This window comes from Lithobates pipiens, unplaced genomic scaffold, assembly GCF_037356315.1.
Source record: "Lithobates pipiens isolate NorthernLeopardFrog02 unplaced genomic scaffold, aLitPip1_a1.2 Scaffold_8, whole genome shotgun sequence".
Classification (NCBI taxonomy): domain Eukaryota; kingdom Metazoa; phylum Chordata; class Amphibia; order Anura; family Ranidae; genus Lithobates; species Lithobates pipiens.
In genome coordinates, this window is record NW_027507903.1 from 654304781 (window position 1) to 654318251 (window position 13471).

General features: G+C 44.5%; 1 protein-coding gene across 1 annotated transcript in view; it reads right to left on the reverse strand.

The window, feature by feature from the left end:
- Positions 1 to 771: 771 nt before the first annotated feature.
- LOC143964205 (asialoglycoprotein receptor 2-like) overlaps positions 772 to 13471 on the reverse strand; it is a 32328-nt gene continuing 19628 nt past the window's right edge. Inside the window, exons 7-8 of the mRNA XM_077473908.1 lie at positions 13002 to 13108; positions 772 to 2238 (exon numbers count right to left, since the gene is read on the reverse strand). Coding sequence (XP_077330034.1) covers positions 2088 to 2238; positions 13002 to 13108 — 258 coding nt within the window. The 3' untranslated portion in view covers positions 772 to 2087. The remainder of the gene's footprint in view (positions 2239 to 13001; positions 13109 to 13471) is intronic.

Consider the following 13471-nt stretch of genomic DNA (forward strand, 5'->3'; position numbering starts at 1 on the left):
TGACCACAAGTGTAAGGACCATTCTTCCCACTGACCATCACACTAATGCAGTGTTTCTCAACTCCAGTCCTCAAGGCGCCCCAACAAGTTATGTTTTCAGGCTTTCCATTATTTTGCACAGGTGATTTGATCAGTTTCACTGCCTTAGTAATTACCACAGCCATTTCATCTGAGAGAAATCCTGAAAACATGACCTGTTGGGGCGCCTTGAGGACTGGAGTTGAGAAACACTGCACTAATGTATCATGAGTTGTAGATTTCTTATTTTTAGCAGGGGGTTCCCTGAGACCGGAGAACTATTTCAAGGGTTCCTCTATGTTGAAAAGGTTGAGAATGGCTGCGCTAAACCATACCAGACCACATGCCCTCAGTGTGGTGGGTACTTTGCCAGCTACTGTCCCTCAAGCACTGTATTGACATTTTCAGACCTCAAGCAATGAGATTGGTCGTCAGTACACCAGGAATGATCAATTTTCAGATATATCTCCCATATTTTGTGGACTCTATAGCTTTCCTACAGACTAAATAACAGACACTGATTTTGGTTATTTTTCACCAAAGAAATGTAACAGAATCCATTTTGGCCTAAATTTATGAAGAAAGATTCTTTATTTGAAAAAAAAAAATATTATAACAGAAAAAAAGAAAAACACTTTTATTCAAAACTTTTCAGTCTTTTTTTTAATTTATTTAGCAGAAAAAATAAATAAATAGTGGTGGCTAAATACTACCAAAATAAAGTTTTATTTGTGTGAAAAAAAAAAAAAAAAATTTTATAGAAATTTAATTTGGGTACAGTGTTACATGACCGCCCAATTGTCATTCAAATAGTGACAGCGCGGAAAAATAAAAATTAGCCTGGGCAGGAGTGGAGTAAATGTGCCTGGTATTGAAGGGGTTAAAGGAAGCGCTGACATGAATGCAGAATGGTGACCCTGCTATAATATTTTTGAGAAGTCCTTATTTTATTGCTCTGTTGTTATTAGAATCGCACCTTAACAATACCTTACATTAGATCTAGTGATGTCATCACTTCTCTAAGCAATGCAGGCAGATCGTGGCTGGTGGGAGGGACGGGCTGTAAATAGCTTCCTAAAAACATTACACCACCGTCAGTATTCCTGAGCTCTGATGCAAGCAGTGGGCACTACTTAAAGCGGGAGTCCGCCGTTTATTTTTATTTTTTTTTAAAAGACAGCAGCTACAAATACTGCAGCTGCTGACTTTTAAAATAATGACACTTACCCGCCCAGCGCGCCCGCGATGTCGGCACCCGAAGCCGATCTCTCGATCGTCTCTCGGGTGCTGCCGCCGCTATCTTGGGTATGGGAATCAGGAAGTGGAGCCTTGCGGCTTCATTTCCCGGTTCCCTACTGCGCATGCGCGAGTCGCGCTGCGCAATAAGGATGGTCCCAGCTGTCTCTGGGATCCATGTGTTTCCCAGCAGGCAGCGGGGGACCTTCGGAAAGGGGTGTAGATTCTGCTGAAAGGGGCGTAGCTTCTGCAGAACCTACGCCGGAAGTGGGTGCAGATACCTGTACTGTACAGGTACCTGCACCCCCCTCCCCCCTGAAAGGTGCCAATTGTGGCGCCGGAGGGGGGGAGGGTTCCAATGAGCGGAAGCTCCACTTTAGGGTGGACCTCCGCTTTAATTACCACATTTATTTAATTACTTTTTTTCCTGCTGTGAATTGAGTTTAACGCTTGTTCATGCAGTATTTACCAAGTGTTTTCAGCGCAGAATGTGTATAGTGAATTGATTGTTTCTGGATCACATGCGGTATGTAGGGAAAATGTGTCTGGACACCTACATATCGCATGCAAGATGCTTTTGTGAATGGAGCCCGCTGTGTGGTGATATATAGGAGCCTATACAACTGTGCAAGACTATAGACAAGGCTGGGGTTCAGCTTGAAAACTGCAGAATGGACGCTTTGAGATCCTCCCATTGTAAAAGAACAACAAGTCCCAGCGTATCCTGTAGTATTGCTTTATGCAGGAGTAGATCCTATATGGCCATTGCATGATAGAGAAGGAGAAAAGGTAGACAGAGATATCAGGTGTTTTCTGATGTTCTTCAGTCCAGATCAGAAGATGATCTTCTTCTCACAAATGTACTGTATTTTTCGGGAACAGGAAGAATCATTCCAGTCATTACTAGACCTTAACACAGCACAGTCTTCCCTTCCACTGGGACTTTGACTCTTCCGATCATCGGGCTGACCAAACCCCCAGAACCTGAAGGGCAAAAGAGACAATATTGATTAGACCAAGAAAGGAACTGTGAAGAACTGGGACCTCAGTGATGCTTTAAAATAAGGTCTTCAAGGTGTGAGCCCAACTACTGTGATGGATTCCAAGAGAGCTGACCACATGCTACAATGTGATGGTACAATCTACTGAGGTTAGGTTCAGCGGTGGCCAACCCTATACATATTTAGCACCCTGCTAGTGTCAGAAACCATGAAACAGACTGAGACAGAAGTACAATCAAATCACACTTGTTTATTAATAAAAATAAAAAGGTAAATAGAAAAAAGCGTAGTCAAGCAAGCCAGAGTCCAGTAGCCAGATCGGGTAGTCAGCCAGTCCAAAGTTCATAAAGCAGATCAGGTAATCAGCCAGTTCAGAAGTCAGGGATCCAAGGAGAGCAACTGCAAGCAGGATGGAAGCCAGGAGGGATGTAGCAAGCCAGTCTTGAAACAACAGCAGGAGATGGTTCCTAGTGATGTGACCAAACGTGAAGGCAATGGAGAAATGAGGTGGAGACTTTAAATAGGCAGGTCAGACGAGCATCATCGGAAACAGCTGGTAACAGTGGAGAGAGAAGAGAGCTGGCAATTAGCCGGCAGCTGAGCGGCCAGCCCAGAGGAGGAAGGGCTAAGCCAGCCCTGACAGCTAGATACTGTAGGTGCTAGAATTAGTTAGAGTCAGTGCAGGCTCACTGTGATTATTGTGTAAGGCAAATTTAGTTTCTTGACTGTATTCAGTGCAGCTGATTAATTAGGTCAGTGTAGTGCTCTGAGCTGCTGCCAGTCTAATATCTCCCTCTGCTTTTCAGAAAGCTGTGATAACTTTCTGGATCATAGGTATGGAGCTATGCAGATGGCAGTATGACTATTTATACAGCCCTGGCCAATCCCAGGGTCCTGGGCCCTGAAGGCATGCTGAGTAACTGTATATATTCTCTGAGGACACTGAGCTTGGGGTCTTTTCCTGGAGAGGATTAGTCCAGCCTGGAGGGCTTGCTGCCCTTCAGGGCAGTGCTGCCATGAGTTTTCTGTTCTTAAAGCCTCAGGTGGATTACTGAGGGCCTGGATACCTGAGCCGCTGAGAGCTGACCGAGAGACTGTCTGCTGAAGGACAAGTCTGGTATCACTGGAGGAAAGTCTGACTGGGAAGTTGGATGGAGGAAATCTGCTTTCCCTGGACAATTTGTAAATACAGACTGCTGAGAGATCTTATAAGCTTTTGGGCTGCTGCCACCCCTCTTGTGCTAGAGAGTCAGCTGTTTGTCTGCCAAAGGAGACATTGCATGGTGTCCACAAGAGCTTAGTTTATCTAATTCCTTGTGAAGGAACTATGCTGTTAGTGTGCTAAAGAAATAAGCTTGTGTGCTTTAACTGCTTCTACCACAGAGGAGCTCAGTCCAATGCTGGCAAAAGTTCATCAAGTGGCCAGGAAAAAGATGCCAAATTGCGCCCCCATTCTTCCTTTAGGGTTAGGGTCAGGGCACCCCCATCCCTGCAATAAACCATTGCACCCAGGGCAGCCGTCCCTCCTACCCACCCCTTGTCCCAACCCTGGCTCAGTCTATATAGTTCTTTGTGAAGGGACTCTGCTCTTGGAACTCTAAAGAAAGAAGCTTGCCTCTAATTGCTTCTATAACAAGCCAAGTCCACAGTTTGCTACTTGTAAGAGCTTTTGCTTCAGCTCTACATTTGCCTATTTATACTACAAGCTCAGTCTACGGTTTTCTACATGCAAGGACTTCTACTTCAGCTTAATGGAAAGGGGTTCACTGTCCTCAACTTGTACATAGTTTCTGTATTTGGAGTATCTCACTCATTTCCCTCATCCTTATCCAAGTTCTCCAAATGTAAAAACAACATCCCTAGACTGGTTATTGTGGAAAAGTGTGGCTGAGATTGTGTGCCTGGCTACAGGGCAATCCACTGGGGAAGAGCCTGGGCAGAGTTCTTTTTCCCACCTAATTTCCTGATTGAATATGTGAAGAGTTCTCTCCTCCAGACCATTCCCTATGTACGGAATTCCTTCCCTTCACTCCTTTACCTATTTGACTATGTGAGCAGTTCTTTCCCTCATCTCTTTCCCTAATTGCCTATGTGAGGAGTAGGGGTGACCCAATGGTTTGGCCTGGACCTTGGCTGTTAGCATAGGTGTGCGCACAGGGTGGGCCAGTGCACACCCTAATCACTCTGTGTAGCACAGATTCCCCCGTTTAGACTCCTGAAATTTCACCAAAGCCCCCTAATGGGGCTCCTAAAAAATTGTAAAGAAAAAAAGTAAAAAAAAATACAATTGTAAAAAATAAAATAATAACAATAAAAACTACTGACACCATCCACTGCCCTACTGACACCAATCTCTGCCTTAATGACACCATCCACTACCCTACTGGCACCAATCTCTGCCTTAATGACACTGCCCACTGCTCCACATGCGCACACACACATATGTGTTGGAGCTTTGGGGTGCACACCCTAATCCAATGGGCTTTGCACACCTATGGCTGTTAGGTTGTTTGGAACAATGCCCAAACTTTTGAATGTTAGGCCCCTTGCTTGGAGGGAGCTGAGCATCATCTATAGAGGTGGTATTTCTGCAGCTTCTATATAAAGCAAATTCCTGCTCTCAGTGGTTCCTAAAGAAGCAGAAAGTGCTGGCACCTGCTGCATCCTTAGTATCCACCACTTGCACATTGCTTACATGGGTGAGAATCTCAGGCTACGTAAGCAAATGGATTGCAGCAACATCACTGCCCATATATGGTCACTGGCCATATTTGGGCAATGATGTCAGTACTTTCCCCACCCCTTTCCTTATATTGCTGATGACAGCTCGGGGAGCTGTCATTCGGCGAGCAGTACCGTCAGGAATGGCCATATGCACCGGGTCAATCAAGTTTTTAGATTTGGCGAGCTGGTAGGCGTGGATCATCATCATAGATGATGGATTTACAACAAGGGACTCTTCTGGAGATTCACACTTTTTATTAAAGCACTTGTAAAGCATTTGGGTGTCTTTAATTCTGGGTTACACAGGTCCTATTTACCCCTTACCCATTTACATGGGAGGGAGGGCGGTAAGTGTGGGCCTCTATATTTTTAACAGGGGCTTCTAGATTCACGTGCCATCTGTTATCAGTGTCCCGTGTCATCAGTGCCACCTGTCAGTGTCACGTGCCATCTGTTACAGTGTCATCAGTGCCACATATCAGTGCCATTTGCCATCAGTGTCACGTGTTATCAGTGGCACGTATTAGTGCCATCTGTCATCAGTGCCACCTGTCAGTGTCATGTGCCATCTGTTACCAGTGTCATCAGTGCCACATATCAGTGTCATTTGTCATCAGTGTCACGTGTTACCAGTGGCACATATTAGTGCCATCTGTCATCAGTGCCACGTATTAGTGCTATCTGTCATCAGTGCCACATCAGTGTCCTGGTGCTCCAGGGCCTTCAAAAGTGTAATAGGTAGCCAACAAGTTAGATGTGTAATTTATGCTCCTAGAACATGTGATGGCGCTCCCTGCATGTTGGGCCTCTCTATGTGGCCAGACTGTGAAAAAGTCTGACATATGTGGTATTGTAATACTCAGGAGGAGTATCAGAATGTATTTTGGGGTGTCATTTGTGGTATACACATGCCATGTGAGAGAAATAACCTATTACAATGACAATTTTGTGGGGAAAAAAAAAATCTTAATTTTGCAAAGAATTGTGGGAAAAAAATGACAACATCAAAAACCTCACTATGCCTCTTACTAAATACCTTGGAATGTCTACTTTCAAAAAAGGGGTCATTTGGGGGGTATTTGTACTTTCCTGGCTTGTTCGGGGCACAAGAAATGAGATAGGCCACCAGTACATCAGATGTGATAAATTTTTTTATGATTTGCACCACAGCTTGTAGACTCTCTAACTTTCACAAAGACCAAATAATATCCACTAATTTGGGTTATTTGTACCAAAGATATGTAGCAGCATAAATTACGGCCAAAATTCATGAAGACAAATTTATAATTTGCAAAATTTTATCACAGAAACAAAGAAAAAAGCGTTTTTATTTCAAAATTTTCGGTCTTTTTTCATTTATAGCGCAAAAAATAAAAAACCCCAGAGGTGGTCAAATACCACTAAAAGAAAGCTCTATTTGTGGAAAAAAAAGGACAAAAATTAATTTGTGTACAGCATTACATGGCTGAGTAATTGCCATTCAAAGTGTGAGAGCACCGAAAGCTGAAAATTGTTCTGGGCAGGAGGGGGGTTTAAGTGCCCGGTGGTCAAGTGGTTAAAATACAATGGCAAATCCTCAGCATGTGTAGCAAACGGGGATAATGCACAAAAGATTCTTCATAGACTGGTACTTTACACCTCTATGCCTACATAAAATGGACCCAGCTATTTCCTCACTATGCTGGCGAGATTGTCATTGTACAGGTAATCTGCTACACAGCCTTCCAATACAGGTAATCTCCTACACAGCCTTCCAATACAGGTAATCTCCTACACAGCCTTCCACTGGGTAAATCCATAAAATTGGGTATATTGGATTGTATGATATTTTTTTATTTTATTTATTTATTGTTTTTAAGGTTGAACTGGATGGACTTGTGTCTTTTTTCAACCTGACTAACTATGTAACTATACTGTGGAGCTGCGACGTGATCAATTTTTATCTCACACGGTATTTGCGCAGCAATTTTTCGAACGCGTTTTTGGGGGGGAAAAAACAGTTTTGTGCTTAAAAAAAACCAAAAAAAAACCCAGTAAAGTTAGCCCAATTTTTGCATAAAGTGAAAGATGAAGTTATGCTGAGTAAATAGATATCGAACATGTCACTCTTCAAAATTGCACATGCCGTGGAATGGCGCCAAACGTCGCTACTTAAAAATTCCCATAGGCGACGCTTTTAATTTTTTTTACTGGTTATATGTTTTGAGTTACAGAGGAGGTCTAGGGCTAGAATTATTGCTCTCGCTCTAACGTTCACGGCGATACCTCATATGTGTGGTTTGAACACCGTTTTCATATGTGGGTGGGGCTTATGTATGCGTTCGCTTCTGCATGCGAGCACATGGGGACAGGGGCGCTTTAATTTATTTATTTTTTTTATTGTTCATTTTACTTTATTTTAGTTTGACATTTTTTTCCCCAAAAATACATTTTTGATCACTTTTATTCCTATTACAAGGAATGTAAACATCCCTTGTAATAGGAATATGGGATGACAGGTCCTCTTTACAGTGAAATCTGTGGGGTCAATATCTTTTATTTTTTTTTTTTTTTTTTATTTCAGGCTTCCCAGCCTAGAGGTGAGATGTGGGGTCACCACATCTCACCTCTAGGCTGGGAAGCCTGAAAAAAAAAAAAAAAAAAAAATTCTGGCTTTGATCGTATTGGCGAGTTGGTAGAAGCACCGGTGGGCGGTGAGGGGTGGGGGGGCGTCTATGGCTGGGTATTGCAGGGTATCACCGAGTATGGCTGGGTATCTCCGAGTATGGCTGGGTATTGCAGGGTATCTCCAAGTATGGCTGGGTATGGCAATTTATGGCAGGGTATTGCAGAGTATTGGCGGGGTATTGGCAGGTATTGGCGGGTATTGGGGGGTATTGCAGAGTATTGGCGGGTATTGCAGAGTATTGGGGGGTATTGCGGGGTATTGGCGGGTATTGGGGGGGGTATTTCAGAGTATTGGGGGGTATTGCAGAGTATTGGGGGGTACTGCAGAGTATTGGGGGGTATTGCAGAGTATTGGGGGGTACTGCAGAGTATTGGGGGGTACTGCAGAGTAATGGCAGGGTACTGCAGAGTATTGGGGGGTACTGCAGAGTAATGGCAGGGTACTGCAGCGTAATGGCAGGGTATTGCAGAGTAATGGCAGGGTACTGCAGAGTAATGGGGGGTACTGCAGAGTAATGGCAGGGTATTGCAGAGTAATGGGGGGTACTGCAGAGTAATGGCAGGGTACTGCAGAGTATTGCAGGGTATTGCAGAGTAATGGCAGGGAATTGAGGGGTTAAATTCGGTGAGCAGTGATGTGGGCACTGCAGATGCAGCCCACAGCGCTGCTAACACCGATCTCTTTCCCCTCCACTGTACCAATCGGTACAGAGAGGGGGAGGGAGGAACCGGCGTCATAACATGACGCCGGTTTGTTTACAAGTGATCACTCCGTCATTTGATGGAGCGATCACGTGGTAAACGGCCGCGACGAGCGGCTGTTTACCGTGATCCGTGATGCGCCGGGTCCACTGGACCCGGCGGTCACGGATGATCTCGTGTACGCGCCCCAGGGGGCGCGCGAGAGCAGAATTCTGGGAGGCCATTAATTAACGGCCTCTCAGAGTTAAACAACTGCCCTGAAGCCGTTAATCGGCAATGGGCGGTTGTTAAGTGGTTAATCCGTTTATCATATCGACTGATGGCTTATGATGTATGCATAAGGTCCTCCTGCCCTCAAGTGGTAGACTTGAGAAGTGATGTTAGTAATAGCCGACACCCATACACAACGGTAAAGATACATGAAGAAAGATTCACTAGGATATGTGTAATGCTCTACCTCGGTAGGTAAATTTACATTTAAGGGTTACTGTTGATATACAGTGCCTTGCAAAAGTATTCAACCCCTTGTTTTGTTTTGTTTTTATCTGAATTATATGTGATGGATCAGAACACAATAGTCTAAATTGGTAAAGTGAAATTAGAAAAAAAATATATAAATAAAACTATTTTTAAGAAATAAAAAACTGATTGGTGCAACCAATTACCTTCAGATGTCACATAATATGTGAAATGATGTCCACCTGTGTGCAATCTAAGTGTCACATGACCTGTCATACACACCTTTCTGAAAGGCCCCAGAGGCTGCAACACCTAAGCAAGAGGCACCACTAACCAAACACTGCCATGAAGACCAAGGAACTCTCCAAACAAGTAAGGGACAATGTTGTTGAGAAGTACAAGTCAGGGTTAGGTTATAAAAAAAATATCCAAATCTTTGATGATGCCTAGGAGTACCATCAAATCTATCATAACCAAATGGAAAGAACATGGCACAACAGCAAACTTGCCAACAGACGGCTGCACACCAAAACTCACGGAACGGGCAAGGAGGGCATTAATCAGAGAGGCAGCACAGAGACCTAAGGTAATCCTGGAGGAGCTGTCGAGTTCCACAGCAGAGACTGGAGTATCTGTACATAGGAGGACAATAAGCTGTACGCTCCATAGAGTTGGGCTTTATGGAAGAGTGTCCAGAAGAAAGCCATTACTTTCAGCAAAAAACAAAATGGCACGTTTGGAGTTTGCGAAAAGGCACGTGGGAGACTCCCAAAATGTATGGAGGAAGGGGCTCTGGTCTGATGAGGCTAAAACTGAAATTTTTGGCCATCAAAGAAAACGCTATGTCTGGCGCAAACCCAACACATCACATCACCCAAAGAACACCATACCCACCGTGAAACATGGTGGTGGTAGCACCATGCTGTGGGGATGTTTTTCAGGAGTCAGAACTGGGAAACTGGTCAGAGTTGAGGGAAAGATGGATGGTGCTAAATACAGGAATATTCTTGAGCAAAACCTGTACCACTCTGTGTTTGATTTGAGGCTAGAACGGAGGTTCACCTTCCAGCAGGACAATGACCCCAAACACACTGCTAAAGCAACACTTGAGTGGTTTAAGGGGAAACATGTAAATGTGTTGGAATGGCCTATTCAAAGCCCAGACCTCAATCCAATAGAAAATCTGTGGTCAGACTTAAAGATTGCTGTTCACAAGCGCAAATCATCCAACTTGAAGGAGCTGGAGCAGTTTTGCAATAAGGAATGCGCAAAAATCCCAGTGGTAAGATATGGCAAGACTCATAGAGACTTATCCAAAGCAACTTTGAGCTGTGATAGGTGGTTCTACAAAGTATTGACTTTAGGGGGGTGAATAGTTAGGACAAAATAACAGAAAAAGTCAATGTGCGTATTTGTTGTTTGCTTCACAATAAAAAAAAAACATCTTCAAAGTTGTGGACATGTTCTGTACATTAAATAATGCAAATCCTCAAACAATCCATGTTAAATCCAGGTTGTGAGGCAACAAAACACGAAAAATGCCAAGGGGGGTCAATACTTTTGCAAGGCACTGTATGCATGAAATTTCTACAGTACACAACACCGGAGATCCTCATCAGGGTCTAGGGCGGGCTTCTTTCTTTCATTTACCCAGGAGCCGGCTCACAGTGTGCACCCAGATGGGGTGACAGGCTATATACCTCCTGATTGAGGTCATACTCTATTATGCTTTTGAGAGGCCTGGAGATATTTAGCTATGTTTTCTACAATAAGATATTTCCTTTTGCTACCACTCTGTATGTCTAACAAGGATGTAAAAGCTGTTACCTACTTTGAATCGTACATTGTGGAAATCAATAAAAAATGATGGTTAAAAAAAAAAAAAAAGAATCCAGCTTTGCAGACAACATTGTATTGAACAGTAAAGCAACAGCCCATCAGGGCCAGTGGAGATCCCAGTCGTCTGGAGGCACTTGCAGGCATTGTCAGGAAGATCATGCCAGTAGACAGCATGGCTCCTCTAAACTGACCTTTGTGCCTCTTCACAAGCTAATTCATGCTTCCTCTTGTAGATGTAGGAATTTGGTTAATACTTATGGACAAGTGTGCATGCATACGTGCACTCGTGACAGATGGTTGGCACCATATGGGCCCTTTAAACGGTGTCAGCGCTCAGGATCCAGTCGCTGACCCAGCTTGTCTGACCACTCTCTGAACTTCGCCTGCACTGACCCTGACTTGTCCTTGACCTCTAAGTGAAGTGCGGCCCGGAGCACCAATGCGTGGGCCAATAGGCATGCACACATGTCCATAAGTATTAACCAGATTCCTACATCTACGAGAGGAAGCATGAATTAGCCTGTGGGGAGGCACAAGAGTCAGTTTAGAGGAACCATGTTGTCTACTGACGTGTCGTTGACCTCTGCTTCTGTCTGCTCCATTTGGTTCTCTTCCCGCTAACTGATTGGCTCTTGACCCGGCTTGTACCCAGACCACGCTCTCATCTGCTTCTCTGTACCTTGATCTGTCCTGCCAGTGTATGACCCGGCCCGCCCGACCCTGATAATCTTATGAGGTTTCCAGTACTTGCCTTTCATCCTGCTGTGCCTGTTGTTCTACAATCTGCTACCAATGCATTTCTGACCTGCCCGCTGTCGCCAGTACCATCCTGCTTCAATCTGATATCCACCAGCTGTCTACCAGCTTGGCTCTTGACCCGGCTTGTACCCAGACCACGCTCTCATCTGCTTATCTGTACCTTGATCTGTCCTGCCAGTGTATGACCCGGCCCGCCCGACCCTGATAATCTTACTGAGGTTTCCATTACTTGCCTTTCATCCTACTATGCCTGTTGTTCTACAATCTGCTACCAATGCGTTTCTCACCTGCCCGCTGTCGCCAGTACCATCCTGCTTCAGTCTGATATCCACCAGCTGTATACCAGCCCACCTATTTTACTGAAGACTATTGACAAACTTCTCCTGCCTGGCATTAATACCTGACAAGAACTACAGGCACCCCTGCCACTCTGCACTCCTGCACCTTCTGTTCCCACTACCAGAGGTGCAAGAAAGGCCTTCCTCGTCCGTTCAGGCTCTGCTACCAGGTACATGATAGGCATGCAGAGGACAACAGTGGTTAGAAGGCTCATGGTTGCCAACAGCATCTGCTATGTGAAATGAAGTGCGGCCTGGCTGGTCCATACCCAAATGGGCAGCTTCCTGAAGAGATAGAAGTAGGCCCTGCTCTCTCCCTACTCCTCCAGAACCTTTCCCCACCACTGCCACTGTCCCTGTCAGACGGGGGAACCTGTCCCCAACCTTTCCACTCGCACAAAGCATGCCAAACCCAGGGGCAAGACTCTTCAATATGACTGGCCGCAGGATCATGGGGGGGCAAGTGTATCCAACCGTATCCCTGCCCAAGAGGAAATCATAGAGAACACACAGCTTCTCTTGACTTCCTCTCCCATCTGTGTTGCCGCTGTGGATGCACGCCACCCGCAGTGGAGAAAAGAGACTGCACCTGCCTACATACTGAAATGTTAAAGGTAGTAAGCTCTATCTTACCCCTCACTTCTTTTCTCTGTGTCTGTCTGCAAATATCAGGAAGTCAGTGAGTTCTGGAAATGGAAAGTATTAAGGATATGAAAACACTGACAATTGACAAAAAAGTTTCATATCCATCCAGAAATGTATATATTCCACTTTGATGTACCTTAGATTTTAGAATTCTCTCCTTTCACTCACACCGAGAGGCAAGCAAGAGGGAACATATTAAGTACCTAGATCCAGAGAAGCGGCGGCAACCCACTAGTCCTGCCCATGGATATCCCCATTTTTTCACCATTTGATGTAGGGTTTTTTTTTTTCTATTTAGATCTGGCAACCCACTGGAAACTTTTATTACAGAATTGGTCCCTCTGCCCAGCCCTCAGCACTGGTACGCTCAGGATTGTCTCATGCAGTAGACCATATACTCTATGTACACTATGTTTTTCTGGGTGAAAGATGTACATTATGGTTTTCTGGGTGAAAAAGTATCGTGAAGCTCTGGGTGGAGTGAATGCCTCAACAATGGGTTTCCATCTCAGGGATCCGTCTGTGTTCAACCTTTTTTTTCAGATCATTTTCCCAGATCCTAGTTCTGGGGATACGTGAGAAGAGTTAATATTTGGGGGTTTCAGTGTCTTACTTTGGAGTTGTGTCATAAGGTGTTCCATCCACCCATCTCCAGGTTCCATCCTGGTCCGTTAGACCGATCCACAAGGGTTTGTCTTTTTTAATCCTACACAGATATTTCTTAGAAAAATACAAAAAAAATGTTAGAAGATGAATTATTACACACACAATGGCTGATTAGGTCACATGGCAGTTGGGCTACCAGAATATTTTGGATTGAATAGGAAACTCGGGCACCGGGAATACAATCCACTAAAATGGTGAGAACACTTCACACCCCAATACAAATGTAGTCCTTCCCAACTGACACAGACATAGTACGACCCACCTCCTGGCTCATGACACCCCTGAGGTCAGCCTTAGAAAATGGACAGCAAGTAGACATGTGCAATTCCTTTAGTTCCCAAATTAGTTTTTTAACAAATTTTGACAAATGTGTTAATAACGAAACTTCTGAATTTTTCAATTTCTAAATTCGGAAAT